This window comes from Agelaius tricolor, unplaced genomic scaffold (genome assembly GCF_023055355.1).
Source record: "Agelaius tricolor isolate 1412-34295 unplaced genomic scaffold, bAgeTri1.0.p SCAF_3, whole genome shotgun sequence".
In the NCBI taxonomy this organism is placed as follows: domain Eukaryota; kingdom Metazoa; phylum Chordata; class Aves; order Passeriformes; family Icteridae; genus Agelaius; species Agelaius tricolor.
Window position 1 is genome coordinate 34774040 of NW_027269263.1, and position 17154 is coordinate 34791193.

Sequence of the window (17154 nt, forward strand, 5' to 3'; positions counted from 1 at the left end):
TCTGCAGGCCCATTGAGCAGCCACTCATCTTTGAGTATGCAGGAACTCTTTCCTGTGTGATAACCTCTGTGATAAACACAACACCCCCAGAGAGGAGAAAAGGCCACATTGGGATGGGAAGACAGCTCAGTATTTAAACTAGAGGTTTATTTAAAGCCATTAAAGAACCTCAGCAAGAGGGAAACACAAAGACCTTGACCATTTACAATGGAAACCAGAATTTTAGAAAGTTGGTTTTACTCAGTCTGAGAACTCTACTGAAAAGACACAATTAAGAAAATAAAAGCAAGTAGCTGAAAATTGGAAGGGCAATGTCTACTGAACTGTGGTCCCAGAAACATCAGACAACATACTTTATTCTAAATAGTATATTGCAGTTCGACCAAGGCTTTGTTCGACCAAGGTACTTTGTTTCTGCTACAAAATCTATATTTGAAAACATAGTGAAATTCTGGTAATTTAATAGTCCAATCAAGTCCCACTGCTGCAATAAAGACAAAAATAAATGCTTTTACAATCATTATTATTTCATAATTCCCAGGAGTTCCCTAGGAGTTCTGGAAATTTTAGTGTGCACAGCTGTTACAGAAATGTTCTATCAGCAGGAAGCCAAAGATAATGAGATTAAGCATAATTAGAATTATAGATAAACAGATAATGAGATTATTTTCAGCAAAATCAATATTTTTTATGTATTTGTGTGTGTAATCTAGAGGTGACAGTGTGAGGGCTTCCTGGCTCCCAAAGGCAAACAGGCAAATCACCTGCTCTTTGCTCCATGCCAGGTGTAGACACTGGGAAGGCTGGCGTGTGCGTGCTGGGGCTGCAGATAAGCCCTGGGAAGAGAGAGGCAGGGCAAGCACTTCCCAAAGGCCATGTGGGAGCACAGCCCTTTGACCTGAGCAGCCAGGTGGCTTCCAAGAATGGTGCTGGGCCTTGTTTGCTTTACCTTCAGGCAGCCTGTGCTGGCTGGTGAAGGTTCCCTGGGCCGCAGATCCTGGCGCGGCGCTGGGAGCGCAGGGTGGCCCTGCTCCATGGACTGGGCGTGGGCAGGGGTGCCAATAGCAGCGCTCCAAGTCATGCCATGTGCTGTGGAACTCCAGCGCTGACAAAGCTGAGGAGAGTGATTAATGCCCAAGGAGAGCTATTTAATCTGCACATGCCACTCTATAACTTTTTTTTCTCTTTCTGTTTTTGTTTCATTGCTTAAAAAAGAAAAATGTTTTGCAAGGCCAGCACGAAGCAGACAAAATCTGGAGCAAAGAAGGATTTTATGCAGTTGTCATATTTCTCAGCATCTTTGTCATTCTAGTGACTTGTTTAATGGTAAGTTTCCCTTTTACCCTTATTTTGTTTTTTATTTCATGCTTTTCTTAGTCTGAAGGATAGGGTCGCAAATTCTTTACATGATGGGTGTTTTCTCAAGGCTAATAGAAACTCAACTCCAAGGTAAGAATTGGTCACTCTGGTAATGCTGGGAAACCAAAGTTTGAAGAATCACATTTCTTGATGCATTTTGAGTTGAATGAAGACTGTAACTAGAAGGAAGCTGAAGAAATAAATAACAGGTTCTTAAATCTACAGGGTAACTGTGTAGGGACATGAGTGATGACTTCTCAACTTTCTTAGTTCCCAGGATCCCTGAAGTCCTCTTACCTGCCTTTATTTCAGTTTTATTCGATAGTAAAAGCAACACCACATTGATAGAATGTTGTCAGTGCACAGTTGTTAGAGTGTGTGTTGGTATTTGTGTATCAAATGCACAAAAATTAAACTGAAATAACTAATAAGAACATGAATGAATATAATATTTTTGGGCAAGTTTGCCGTTCACATTGTATGAGCTCAGTGGCTAGGTTTCTGAGCATTAGGCACAATTCTAATATATTGAATATGAGAAGTGCAGTGGTCACACAGAAGATGAAGAACACTATACCACTACTGACTTTTGTAGGGTAATTTTTGCATTTTTGTCCAATGTTGTATCTTATACATTTTCCTTCTTTAAATTGTGTGATACTTCTACAGTGCACACATACAAGTGCTAACTGAATTCTCTGACAATTGTCAGCATTTATGAAGACACAGTATCTTGGGGTGTTTTTTGAGATATTTTGCTCTCAAACATATTTAATTTTCTTTAACCACTTACAACCTTAGGATGGAAAACATGTTTAATCTGAAGTTATTTAAAAATGTTCACAGTTATACAAATGTTCACAAAAATTTATAACAAAATGTTATTTCATCTTTTAAGGTCTCCCTAAGTTTTGAAAAGTTTAAGATTAAGATTGTTTTATCACAGGAAATTGTTTTATCACAGGAAACAAGATTAAGATTGTTTTATCACAGGAAATTGTTGCTTTATTTAATTTCTACTTTCTTATTGTCTCCATCTCTCCATGCCATTTCACTCAAAAGGAGGAGGATAACTCTAGAAATCTCTTCTTCTCTACTTTCTATTTTGGAGAAGAGATATTTTGGTCATTACTTACTATTTAACTGGAAGAGTATAGAAAATGCTGGCTGTCCTTGTCCTGGTACCACACAATATTTTCATTGATGACCTGGAATGCATCAACAATATTGGAAATTGAAAGCATTCTGTATGACAGTATCAGAACTTCAAATATTCTTAGGGTGCCAGAGAAAAGATGGGAAAGAACAACAATGCTGCTTGGCAGGGACAAGAGCTGTAATCATGTGCATCAATACAATGTAGGAGATATGTGGCAAAACAACAGTTTTGTAGGAAAGGTTCCAGCAGTATCACAGAACAGTATTACAGAAGTAGATAAGGAGATAAGCAACATCAATGTTACAAAAATACACTTCTTATCCTGGGATATATAAATGAGGATATGATCTCTAAGATCTGAATTCAGTTCTGCTATGGTAATTTGGTTGTCATGTCTTACTCATTTTCTATTGTCTCTGTCCACCACATTTGTTTAAAATTTCAGGCAATTATAGGAGGAAGGAGATGCAAGAGTGCTCAGAGACACAGAGGACATGAAATAATTTGGTTTATTTACGACAGGGAAAAGGAGCAAGCAGAAACATGATAGTTCTCAAACATGGAAAGATTTTAAAGGCTGTTGTAAGGAAGAAGATAATACTTTCTCCATTGGGGACTGGAAAAGAGAAAAATTTTTACAAGGTGATTTGGCTGAGTCATTAGAAAGATCTTTGCTATCACATGTGTCACTAGACCCTGGATTGCATTGCTTGGGGAAGCTTGGGAGTTTTCCCCCATTAAGATTTTAGGCAAACATCTGATTTTAGGCAAACATCAGAAATAGTTTGGGTGTTGCTGATGTGAAGTTAGGGCAGAGGTCAATACTAGTAGACTCCTTGAATTCCTTCCAGATGGAATTGCTATTATTCTGTGGTCTTTTCTGCAGGGATTCCCCTTTCTGTTCCTCCCAGGTCCAATCTGTACCTTTACATGTGCTACTGTTTAAACTGCAAATGGACACTGTCTCAGATTTTGCCAGGATCTGATAATATGTGGGTATGTCCAATCAGTAAAGCTAACAAATGACTCATGTTTGTTTTTATCCCATTTAATGTGTGTCAGAGTGGCAGAGTGGGTTGGTCACTATATTTTTGGCCATTTCTGGATTTTTTACTTTACTTTGATTAAAACTCTTATAGCCCTGTAACACTTTCTGAGGAAAAGTGTTAGTGCTTAGATCAAATGTTGTTGGTTAGATTTTTTGTTCAGTTTCTGCTAGGGTCAAGCTATCTTTTTTCCTAGAGTCTTAACAATAGATTATTAAATAGTATATTAAATAATACTTGTCCACATTTTAGAAGTCAAAACCATAATTCCTTGGACCCTCAAGAAGTGAAACTATGTCAAAACTATTAGTGAAAAGAAGGTATGGTGAGCATTGTCATGGCCATGAGTCTGTGAGCTGCTTATCTGCTGGTTATCAGAAACAAATTAACTGAAAGCACTCACTAGAGAAAAAGACAGTAAAAATATTTCAAGTCCCTCTTTACTGGTACCAGTGCCCATGCTTCACAGGTACCCCTCAGAGGACTTCTTTTTCTGCAAAATTACAGGAAAGAAATCTTATCCTAGTAATTCTAAACCCTTCAGAATGAACAGATGGTTTACCTAGCCAAGTCTTGTTTTTGTGTATTGCTAATATGTGTACTGCTAATGGCATTAGGTCAGTTCCCAGCTAAACCTCTGATGTTAATCCTTGAACAAACAAACCCATCAGATATATCTTGTCATCACTGGAAAGCAAAGGAATGATAGATCTTTATGTGGTGCTAGCAGGGGCAACAGCTGTCAAAGAATTAACCTGCAGAGAAAAAATGTTCTGGCCCAGGTTTTCTCTTACTCAAGGATCCAAATCAAATGCTTTACAGGAACAGAGAAAACAAAGTGGAAAGTACAAGGGTATCTGCAGACACCTTCAAAAAACTGTGTAAGTGCTTTCCATCTCCACTCGCAATATTTACAATTCTTATAAATTTCATAGCTGGTAAGGCATGTTTTGAAAATGGAACAGCCATAGCTCAGAAATTGTTTTTTGCATTGCCCTCCAAAGAAATAAGATATGTTAAACAGGTGTGACATGGGTACCTCTGGAGTGACATTACTGAGCACAAGCACATTACTGCCTGCACTCACCAAGCCAGGGTTCAGCAACATCAGTGTAGGGTTTGATGGAAGCAGATCAGTACAACTTCTGCTTTTGTTGCACATACCAGATGTTCACATTCATAAGCAATATGTGGACAGATAATCCTCGTATTACAGTGTGTTCAGAAATCAATTTCTTGGTGATTGTAAAGCACACTTTTCTGAACAGATGGTTAAATAACTTCATAGGCCACTCATCACTTCAGCTTTATTTCAGAATAGTTAATGTTTCTCTCAGGATATTGGAGCCTATCCCTACCTGGAGGAGTATTTCAAAGTAATAGCAGCCTACTGTTACCAAAGTGACCTAGTAAAGTTACCCTGTTCAACCACCAGCTCCATGCCAGATGACTAAGGGCTTCTAAGAACATCTGCTCTAAAACAAATTGAGGCTGCTGTAATTAAAGACTTGTATCTGGCTAAATCATAAACATCTATTTTATTTTGTGTCATTGTCTCTCTTGTGTTAAAATGTTTAAAATATCTTTTACAGTTACTGTATTTATCAGTATTTCCTTCTTCACAATATCTTCTGTAACTAATCTCCATTCTGTGTTATTTGCTCTTTAAATAATACTACTGCAGGTATTGCAAATAAGTACTAACTCACAGTGAGAACTGTTAAAATCCCTGCTGCCCTCGTGTACACTGCAGTTTATGTAATGGAAATGCTTCTCTTGTTGTGGGAAATGCTGTGTAACACAACTTGTGACTTACCTTCTAGGAATGAAAGTCACCTATGGCAATCTTCTCCAGCATTTGTGACACCTTCCTTGCCTTGTTTACCAGGCAATTGAGATTGAGCTGTCCTCTTTATTTTTGTAGGTTCTGTACAGATTAAAGGAGAAGATCCAGTTGTCACTAAGGCAAGAGAAGGAAAAGAAGCAGGAGATCCACCTCTCACCCCTTCCCCTGCAGACATCTCAGACTGAGTACAAGACCACCAACAGCATGGTCCAGCCTCAACAGGCTCCAAAGGTTATCAATGTTGTAGTGGACCCTCAAGGCCAATGTGTTCCTGAGCTCAAACCTCCCATGTGTGCCAGTCCATCTCCTTTCAGAATGAAACCTGTGGGACTCCAGGAAAGGTAGGATGGTTCCTGGTGTGCTCAGGATTAATTCTGGTTTTTTATACTTATCCTTCATGATTTCATATGTTTCTCTTCTGTCAATGAATGGGAGATTTTGCCATATGGACATCTGAGAAGTGGGATTTTGGTGTGTTAGCATCTATCTCACAGGTATTCTCTCCTTTCCTTTTCTTTACATATGACCAAAGATTCAGGTCATATGAAAATGTTCAGGTTTAGGCTGAGATTAACTGCATTGGTGGCATTCTTTTTGCTGATTATATTTTTCCCATACCCCAAAGAAATATTTTTTTCATTTTTCATTGGTTTTGCCTGTTTTGATCCTGGAGATCCTGGAAGAGAGTTCAAGGGCTGGTTATGTATTGTCAGCAAAGGACATTCTCATTCTCAGGGAGTCCCTAGCACCTGAAAACTTAGAAATAAGTATTTACACCAACTGAGTGCATTTAGCAATCTCATACAGTGTTTCCATTATCACCTTTAGACATATTTTTTCCTTAAATGCAGCTTTTCATGGTGGTCAGGGTACTGTGCAAAGTCTACAGGCTTCACAAAAAGGAAGAAGTGATGAGTAATGAAACCAACTCTTGTGTGCAGTTCCTCAGAAATACTTGGGCACCAAACCCTGCCATTCATTGTACCTTTCAAAAACTGGGCCAGTGCTCTTTTTATAAAAGTAGTTATTCTTCCCATAAGAGAATGCACACTGACATCTGTCTCTCCTCTGTTAGAAACCTGTATAATTTCTTGTCTGATGGCTGCAGGCTGCTTTCATAAAGCATCAGTGCTCTGAATAGCTCACATAGCATGCAGCTGTGCAACTGAACTCTGCTGCCCCGGCACAGACGATAAATGGAAGAACAGACATCATGCAGAGACCAAGCAGAGCCTCATCTGTGAGGGCTCTCAGCTGAGCTGTAACCCTGATTCAGCTTCAGCCATGGGGATTTCAATGGCAGAGATTTTATCAATGGATTTATGACAGACAGAGCTCAGGGAGGGGGATTGATTCTTCTGTGAGTGAAAGAGGCTTAAAGGCAAAGCTGTCATAAAATATGTAGTGATATCACTGCAAAAAAAACCAAAAAAAGGAATGGAGGAAGCAAGTAAATACATTTTGATAGTTTCTCTCATTCCAGAAGAGCCTTAAAATAAACCCAAAATCATAAGAATCACATAGCTAATTTATAATACTTAATATCTAACATAGCATATGCAATAGTTGAGAGGGATTGAAGGAAAGGAATTTGCAGAGGGATTTCGTACCTAAGGACAAGAAACTTTTTGTACATAAGGAGAAAAAACTTTTCCATTTTTCAAACAAAGAAAGTAAAAACAATTGATTTAGGATATTAAGTTCCACTACAGATAGGAATTTTACATTTAATTCTCCTAAACCTAATTGCATCCTTTGGAGCGACAAAGTTCTGAGTCAGATATGACAAAATGGACAGCTGAGATACAAAGAGAAAAAACTAAACCTGATGTTTGACCAAATAAACCAGACATTTAGGTTATTACTAAGGAAAAAGAAGTTAAAGAAATTGATCACTTCAGTTTCTACTGTAAAAGAACACTAACAGACTGTTGTGAAAAAGCAAAATCCATTGTGATAACATCCCATTGTGCAGCTCTTTTTTGCCATGTTTAACACAGACTCTATCAGCCCAAGTCCACTCCTAAGAAATGGTTGTTTATTTCAAGCTCAGTGTACAAAGGTCTGGGGATATGAGGGAGAGAACTTTAGGGAATAGTTTATCTTCTGTTCCTCTGACATAAGCAGCTATTATTATGTCTATTTCTTATTTATTTACTATAACCTTTACTATGAACAAATTTGTATGCATTCTAACATTCAGCAGTGTTGGAAGCAAAAAGTAATAATGCATTGACCCATTCTGCCTCAGATTTTATCTAGTGACTAGATAAAATTGAAAATGGTCAGTTGAAAACTCCTCTCCACCTTTCTGCCCCAAAAAACTCTTGCACTAGGCAGCCTCGGGCCATCCTCAGTACCTTTGGGAGGAGTGGACCTTTACACTATGGATCTGCCCACTGCAAACCATGCTCAAAACAGTCTACTGGCAGCCCTTCTTCTGTTAGTATGGAGTGAATCAAACCTGGAGGTCCTGTACTACTCATGGCACAGCTTTAGAGCACCCTTTCAATAATTCTTGCTATGCTGATTTTGGTTTCTGCCAGGGGAAGAAGCTCTTGGCAGGCTAGAGTGGATATGGGGGCTCCTTGACAAAATTAGCATGGAGATTCCTTTGGTCACATGGTTTGACAGTGGTTCCTGAGCTGTATTTTCTAACCATCCAGACTACTCCCTGGTTTGATTCCTTAAGAGCAATCCATAGTCCTGAAATGTCTCGTGTGATCCAGACCAAACTGTCCCTGGTTTGGGCCACGGTTCATTGATTTCTCTTTGAGCACATAGTGAGCTGTGCATAATCATCTAGGTGGGAAGTTTGTGACAATCTCTCTGAAGGTTGGGACAGAAAAGTCAGATAATGCAACCTGATCTAGTTGAAGATGTCTCTACTCATTGCAGGGGGGTTTGATTAGATGACCTTAATAGATCCCTTCAAGACAAAACTATTCCATGAATCTGTGCCTGCCTCTCAAGTTCTCTTTGCTTTGTACACTAGGTCCTGCTTTGAGGAACATACCCTTGACAGGACAAGGGGTGATGATTTTAAACTAAAGGAGAGTAGATTTAGATTAGATACAAGGAAGATTTTTTTTTTGCAATGAGAATGAAGCACTGGCACAGTGTGCCCAGGGAGGTAGCTGATGCCCCATCCCTGGAAACATTCATGGTCAGATTGGACAGGGCTCTGAGCAACGTGATCTAATTGAACCTGTCTCTGCCCATGGCAGGGGAATGGGTTATGTGACCTTTAAAGGTTCCTTCTGTCCCAAACTATTCTATGATTCTATGATCTAAATGCAAAAATATAGCAGAACTGATTTTTCACAAAGCACCACATCAGCCTCTGGCTCTCTGAACTTTTCCATTTTTATTTGGAATAGCATTGGCCAGTACAGAGGCAAAAAAATTGTTAATGGACTACTCTGCATGGATAAAAATATTTCTGGGAGTTTTTCCAGCTTCTTAAAACATGTTGTGCTTCTGAATACGAGAGCTAAGTCCATGAACATGTTTTTCTGTGTATCTGGAAATGCTCTTACTCAGCTATTTCTATAAGACGCCGCTTCCCGGCAGATTATTTGCGCTATCAAATGTGTGGGATGCCGCAATTTTTCTGCCACCTACGCGTGGCCGGTGCCTTGCCGGATGCGGCTGTGCCAGAGCGCGGGGACAGTGACACCTAGAGCCGGCAGGCAGCGCGGTCATCCCGCAGCCGCAGCTCCTGCAGCAGGGCAGGCGCTCCCACAGCCGGGATCGACCGGCCCAGCGGCCGCAGGAGGCGGTGCTGCTGCCGTGCTGCGCTCTCATGAGACTCCACCCGGAGCGCTGCATCCAGCCCCAGTGCCCCCAGCATGAGAAGGATGCTGAGCTGTTGGAGCAAGGAAGGCCAGGAAATGATCAGATGGCTGCAGCACCTCTCCCATGAGGACAGGCTGAGGGAGTTGGGGTTGTTCAGGCTGGAGAAGAGGAGGCTCCAGGGAGACCTTATTGCAGCCTCTTGATACTTGAAGAGGGCCTATAAAAAAGATGGGGGCCAACTTTCTGTTAGGGTGTGTTGCAATAGGATAAGGGCTAATGGCTTCAAACTGAAGGAGGCTAGGTTTAGACTAGATACAAGGAAGTAGTTTTTGAATATTTGAGGTCAGAGTAAATAGGATTCTAAACAACCTATTCTAATTGAAGCTTTCCTTACCCATGGAAAGTGGACTAGATAACTTTTAAGGGTCTTTTCCAACTCAAACTATTCTCTGATTCTATGATTTTCCTAGATGCTGCTCATGGATGTGTGCTCACATGTAGTTTGGAAAGGGGGGGAACAGTGGTGGCCAAGAGTAGAGAGTGGACTCAAGGTGTGGGAGGTGACAGGGCTGTCAGAACAGAGGCACTGTCCCCTTTCTATTACAATTACTGAGGCAGGCCGGTGAAGGGCTATTTCTTCACTGTCCTCTATGCATCCCCTGGATCATTCAGTGCAGAATGCTTTGAAGTTGTTCTCTTTTTGTGTTCTCCTTTTTGTGTCTTAACTGCTGCTCCTTTGCAGCAAAGACCTCCCCTGGCAGCCCACAATGTTTGTTGCTCACCAAAGGAGCAGGAGAGCTGCTGTTCTCCTGTGGGTGTCTTTGGTGATGAGCTGTCACAATATCACAGTGCCAACACCTGACTTTCGGATGCAAATAATTGTTTTCTCTTCCATGAGCACATCTATGAATACTGCATCAGTGTTTACTTTTCTACTTAGGCTTTTATAGGTTTATATGAATAATATATACTGTTCCTTCAGCAGAATAATGTTTCCTTTTATTCTGTTTCTTGGCCCAAAATTCATGTTGATATGAATGGTCCCAGCCAAAAGCAGAATCTGGTGAAGTGGGATGTGGTATTTTAGATTTCATTCTGACATATCAAGCATTGAAAATTCTTAGTGCAAGCAGTGAGTTGTTAAATCACAATCATGGTAGATATAAATACAAATGTTACCACACCAGCACAGTATTACAAACGGGGTTTACATTTTCTGTGGCCACTGCAGCTGTGAGTTTTAGTTACAGTGTTATTTGTGACTATGACAATTACATTTCAACTAACTAGTGGACAATATGAAGTTTTGTTCAAATTAGTTACTGAGCAAAGATACATGGAAGAAAAGAAAATGTGGAAAATGTCTCCTCTACTGTGTGTTGAAAACAAACAGTGCTTTGGAAAAATTTCTCAAGCATTTGTATTCCATTCTAACCACAAAATCCTAAAACTGGCTATTATATTTTAGTAATCAGAGGGAAAAATCACAGCTCTGTGTTTTCTTAGTCTTTTACATATTCATCAGAAACTTATTCTGTCTAAAAGGAAGAGCTCCTCATGATCACTATCAGGATGCCAGGGGTTTGCAGGACTCTTATTCAGAACAGATAGTATTTTACATGTGCTTTGTGCTGATTTTTTTTCCTCTGCAAATATACACAAGAGAGTGAAGATGATGATAGAAAACAGTTTGGCAAATAAAGCAAAAAGCTGGCAGATAAGTGAAATAATAAACCATTTTAAAATGTGAAATAAAGTAATTATGCAATGGTATGGAGGAACATCTGTGACACAGGAAAATAGAAGATACTCTGTGAAAAAGAAGAGCCAGCAAGAGCAAAACTTGGAGGGGAGAGGGCTGCTCACAGGCATTATTCAGCAGAATGTGCAACCAATTCTGCAACCTCTATGGAAAATCAGTAGGCATCAGCATAGAGAACAGTACAGGGACAACCACCTGAATCAATCAATTATTGCTCTCTAGAAACATAACAGATGAGTGAAATTTGGCTTGAACTCTGACTGTGACAACTCTGTGTGATGTTACTTTTCCCCACAAAGCAGAGCAATACTATGCCACAGCTGAGACTCTCCCAGTGAGATTTCTCTTACCATCCTGAAGATCCCTGTAAACTGGCAACAGAATTCTTTCACCAGTTCTAAGAAGTTTTCAGTAGACATGCAGTGAGTACAGCTCCCTGTAAGTATAATGAAACAAAAGTTAAGATAACATGCATTATAATGCTCATCTCTGTCTACTTCCTTGTAACATGAGAAAGAGAAATATTCTAGTGGGAAAGAAAGGCAATATATTTCTTTATAATATGAAAAAAAAATATTCAGATAACCCATAGGAGTCTATGGAACTCAGTGCCAAAAGGTAAATTTTTAAACAGGGACATATTAGCAAAAGGTGCACGCACAAATAATATTCTCTTTCTGTCTTCAGCATCCTTCCTCAGAAACATCTTGTATTTTACATCTTTACAAAGAAAATGTTGTATAATTTAGGCTTCAGGTTTGGAGGTGGAAAAAAATTGCTTTTAATATTGAAAAGTATTCTCTTTTATTAGTCATTCTGAATAGACACACAAATTATTAAACTATAGCTTCAGCGTCTTAGGCAATTTCTGTACACTGTAAATTGCCATCTGGATGACAAATACCACAGATGACAAATAGGACAAAAACTAACTCTAATACCTGTTTTCCTTATTTTAGAAAGGCAGCATTCATTAAAATGAATCATTATCTTAACAATACAGTATACTGAATAAAACCTCATAAGAAACATTGGAGCCAGGGTAAAGAACCTGATGTGCTCTTTTTTTCATTAATATAACCTCAGCTGCACCTCAGGATATCACTGTTCAACCACATCTCTGCTCTAATAGATGAGAAAAATTTCCAACAATTCTCTCTGTCTCTGTTCTGATTTTTAGATCACAGAGCACAGTTGCTGCAAATATAGTTATGGTGTTGCTGATCCATTATGATTTTACAAAACTATCCATTATGAGTAATAATTTTAAGTAATGCTCAGAGGGTAGCACCTTGCACTTGGGCTACTGTAAACATGCCAGATTTTGTAGTTTATTGCACAAACATGGGAACTTACTTAATATATTTACAGGAGGGGGCCTTGGATTTCCTGGCTAAAATAAAGTAGCTTTGCATAGATTTGGAGGATAAATTTTCCCTATTGTGTGGCACTGAATATGCTTTCTGCATTCTTCATTTAAATCGTAGGGATTGTTTTAGGAAAATGTCAGTGTAATTGTTTGAAGCAAAGCTATGTGCCAACATGGAAGTACAAGCTGTGGAATGGTTTTATGGTGATACCCTATCAGAAGGAATTTGCAAAGCACCAGGCACCAGTAAACTGAGTTTGAGGTAGGAGGCAGGAATTTCTGTGCTCTGATCTGTCTCTTCTACCAACTCCTTAGAGCACTTTGGGCATGGCACATAAATCTCCAGACATATTCCTACACCACTAGATTGAGGATGGGTGGATATTGTGTCCATCTGAAAAGATGTAACAAAGATAAGAACCTTAACCTGATGTGCAGTGGAAGTCCTACTTGCTACTATTTGTTCACATCATTTAAGAAGGGTGAGAGAATACAATTACAACCCCCTCACACACACACTTTCTGAAAGACCTAAAAATACATTTCTCTCATTTGGTACCTATATTCCATTCTGGTCTGTAAGATCATAGAATCATAAAATGGCTTGGGTCAGAAGGGACTTTCAAAGAGATTTGTTCTTTCAAAGAGAGAGTTCCAGCCCCACTGCCAAGAGCAGGGTCACGTTCCACTTGGTCAGGTTGCTCAAAACTCCATCCAGCCTGACCATGAACACCTCCAGGGGTGGGCATCCACTTAAAAATTCGTTGTACCCAGATACACTTACAGCACTAAGGCTGTGTAGCAGAGATTGGTTTGTGTCCATACTGTTAAGCTCTCTTGCCCCAAGAGAAGCAGGGCCTGGATGCAGACTTCATCCTGGGAATGGTTTGTGTATGTGCTCATTCCCAAACCATAAATTGCTTTGGAGTGCTCTTGTTGTCAAAGACTAAAAAAAAACCAGTGCTGCAATGATTGATACGTAGCACTATCATTCAGTGCCTGGGATTGTTTCCCTGGCACTGTGATTTTTTTTTTCAAGATGTAGCTTGCACATGTAGTGTGCAGTGGGTGTGCAAGGGGACCAATCCTGATTGAAGCAGTTGCTTATTGCCTTTTAGGTAATTGTCTTTTCAGTGCAGGGTCTCCCTGAAGCCCTGCATTGTGGCTTCCCTCCTTCTAGGCCATCTCAATTAGCTGAAAGCAATGCTGATTTCTGGTTCCTGAAGTCTGGGTGAAGAGTAAAAGCAAGGACCTTGGGCTACCTGGGCTACTGAGGTGGGAGAAACTACTCTAAGTAAGGGGGAGCGTGAGATGGGATCCAGCTTCCAGGGTCTCCTGCTCCATGCCCAAGAGGTCTGTGCTGGCACATGGATTCATCACTAGAGAGAGAATAATACTGTGCCCCCAGCCTGCATTTGTGGAACACTTCTGTGAGTGCACAGAAACTAAAAACTTTCTGCAAGTGCCAGATCTTTGGGCTGCATGAACGTCTGTTCTGTCCAACCCATTACAGACATCTTTGCTTATCTACAGTGTAGGAAGAGGGCAGGAATGTGAATTGTCCCCTTTCTCTGGAGAGGAAGTGAACTTAGTCACCAGCCTAACAAAGACTCTCTAAAACCTGTATTTTAACTATTTGACTCCTGGCTGCTTGAGAAGCTGTTTTGGTTGTGTTTACAGCTCTTTGAAGCAAAACTCTGTGGGAGTTGTAATCTCAATAAATAAATGCAAATAACTCTGTACCATTGCCTAAACTTACACCCACAGTTCATTTCCCCGTGTCTGTGGCACATCTTAAAATTACTTCAGATTAGTGTGGGTGGATGGTAGGTTTCCACTCCTATTTCTATCTCTGTTTTCAATTGTCCCACATCCCTTTTTTCTCCCCTTGCGAAAAATAAGCTTTCCAAGGCACATGACTCTCACTTTTGGGAGTGGTTAATTTAGGCAAATTAGCCTACCCTTGTTTAAGAAATTCTTGTGATGCAGCTTCATGGCCCTCTGCTCTCATGTACAGAGGAATGCTCTGTTCAGCATATGCAGTCTGTGCTTACCCTTGGTTTTGCCTTTACTGTCCTCTGGGGTTTAGTCAGGAATTTTATGATAATTTTATTGTATTCCCAGGTCTCTCATCTGGCGTTTATTCTTGTTACTCCAGTTGCTACTGGTTTTAGCTTGTACACAGGAAACGACAGTGCCAATCAGTGTCGTTCCCAAGGTGACAGGAAACCCTATTTGGTCGGATGTTGATTGTGCTTGTCTTTGCGGCTCCACCCATCACATTTTCTTCCTTTTTGGCTTAAGTTAAGACAAATTAATCAGTGGCTGCCATCTGGTAGACAGTTTTGGTGGGTTTGCAGGGATTTGTCCAGCTGATCTTTTGAAAAGTCACACAAGGGAAAATATCCATGTTAATATTTAAGTGCTTCTTGAGCCTGGAATTTACAGGGACTACTGTTGCCCTGAGCACATAAGTTATTTGAGTTGTGTGAATAATCCCCTTGTCTTTTTCAGCAGTTTTGGATCTTTAAGTGCTGTTTGGAAATCAGAGAGTTAAACTCTGATGCAGCTTTCCAGTGACTGATTTCCTCAGCTCCTCTCTGCCTCTAATTTGTTTCTGTGCTTGACCATCCAGGCATGGTTTCTGTGACTGCTTCACCAGCTGTCCTAATGTGCAAGCAGAGTGGGACATCTGGGAAAGTGAGGAGATGCACATTAGCTGGACTTGAAAGCTCTGAGCACCTTGTCTCAGCCCTTAGCAGGATGTGTCCATCTGTGACATTTGCAACCTAATATATCACCTTTTCACAATGGTAGGTTGGAAGTGCTGTGCTAAGGGACAAAGGCACCAGCCTCTTTATGGGATTGGTTTGTAAGCAGCAAGTATCTCCTGAGCCCTTCACTAGTAGCCACAAGTACTGGTTTCAGCCAAACAACATAGAAGGAAGCATCCGTATCAGATTTACAGCATTCTATTATTTAGAAGGAAGGTTGATTTTTCACATTTGGGGTTTGTATAGAAAAGTTTCCTTGAGTGTCCCCATTAAGGTCTGGAAAAGACTAATGCTTTTATTTTAAACAAAAATATTCCCCTTTCCTCTTGTTTTGGAATGCATTTATCTCTGTTCATGATATTTCTTTTACAGGACAGCCTAATGCTGAACAAAGTTCAATTCCCCTTAATTTAAAATGTTAGGAACAGACAGAGAAAACACTTAAAGAAAGAAAAGAAAAAAATCAAAGTGCCTCCAAAACTGCAGTGTAAGATATCCAAGTATTTATTTGAATTGCAAGAATCCATGTGCTGGGCAGTGCTTACATCCATCTTATCTTGTAGCCATCAGTTAACAGTCCAGGCCATGAATCTTTTCTTTGAGTGCAATCATAATTAATTTTACTTCTATGCTGTGCTAGGAGAACTTTTCATAATTATGAGAGTTGATTAATTATACTACTTCTTTTTTGAAAAATCCAGTTCTGGATATTCAGCAGAGATCTCTTGCATAGTCAGAGCTAGTATGTACAGAAAGCTTAACATTGTTAGCTAGCAGAAATGTCTCCTGTGTGCACATACACCTTTGCTCAAGGAATACTGCATGTAAATCTCTGGGCTGGGGTATTTCTCAGCTCTTGCTGGAAATTCTCTTTAGCATTCTCTCTGAGAGCCTTGGTCACAGATCAGGATCCCTCTGTGCAAGACTCCATATGTACACAAAATTGCAAAGTTCCTCTATGAAAGAGACTTACATTCTAGACATCAGAAAAAGTAGTAAATGCATACAGGCAATCAGATGTGCCTCAGCAAACAGAGAAGCAACAGCATCATGGCAGAGATGAGGATGGCCAAAGTATACCATGGGAATGGCTCAGCCAAAGAAATACTGCCCAGAGGCAGAGCTGATTCCATGCAACACTGACATTTCAGCCAGGCTCTTGCTAGAATTGTCTGCTTTGATACCATCACATCCGAGCTGATGCAACCATTTGGTTAGGCTTTGAATCTTATCTGAGTTTCCAAGACATTTCAGGAACTCTTTTTGTGATTTTCCTACTAAGACAAGTGGGACATTAATTGGTTAAGTGTTGCAATATGTGTTGCAAATCAGTGCCTATCTTCATGAAATACCTTACCTTTGAACTCTCCGTTCATTTCTCTAACGAGGGGAGTCTGTAAGAAGCTACAAAAGTGATATTTCTTTCTGAGACTTTTCCTTATGCTCTCTATCAAAGAATATACTTTGATGCTTAACAGAGAGTATTCTTATTAATTTATGGTATCTATAATTATCCTTGTTATGTTAATATTGTGATTTGATAACAGCAGCAAAACAGAACACAGCAACTTCAAATGACCGCTCAAATATGCGATAGGCATCAGAAAGGGAAGTAGTGTATATAATTCCCACACAGAAAAATGTCGTTAAGTACAATGTTTCTCTAGGGAATTCAGTCCCAGTGCTTCAGGATGACCAATGGCAGCTCCCTGGAAAACTGCTGCCAGCAAGAGATGGGGCTGGTGCTGGGCAGGAGGCAGCTGAGTTTTCCCCTCTGCCAGGGCTGAGAGACTGTCCTGCTTCCCACCATCCCCTGACAGTGGCATCTCCTGTTTTTGAGATGTCTCAAATCCTTCCTGAGTCATAAAAAATTCCCCTGGGAGACTGCTGCATAGTCCAGAGGCTTTCAGTTCCTTTCCCTGGATTTGATAGTGGATCTAAAAGCACGGTCTTACAAGAAGAGAAAACGATCAGAATGGCAGAAAAGTACACAACAGTTAAAAAATGCAATTTGCATGGGCTTGTTTCACTCCAGACTCTG

The 17154-nt window shown here is 40.2% G+C and overlaps 1 protein-coding gene across 1 annotated transcript in view; it reads left to right on the forward strand.

The window, feature by feature from the left end:
* Positions 1 to 17154, forward strand: part of PTPRR (protein tyrosine phosphatase receptor type R) — a 138633-nt gene that overhangs the window by 79278 nt on the left and 42201 nt on the right. Inside the window, exons 5-6 of the mRNA XM_071423429.1 lie at positions 1216 to 1326; positions 5489 to 5751. Coding sequence (XP_071279530.1) covers positions 1216 to 1326; positions 5489 to 5751 — 374 coding nt within the window. The remainder of the gene's footprint in view (positions 1 to 1215; positions 1327 to 5488; positions 5752 to 17154) is intronic.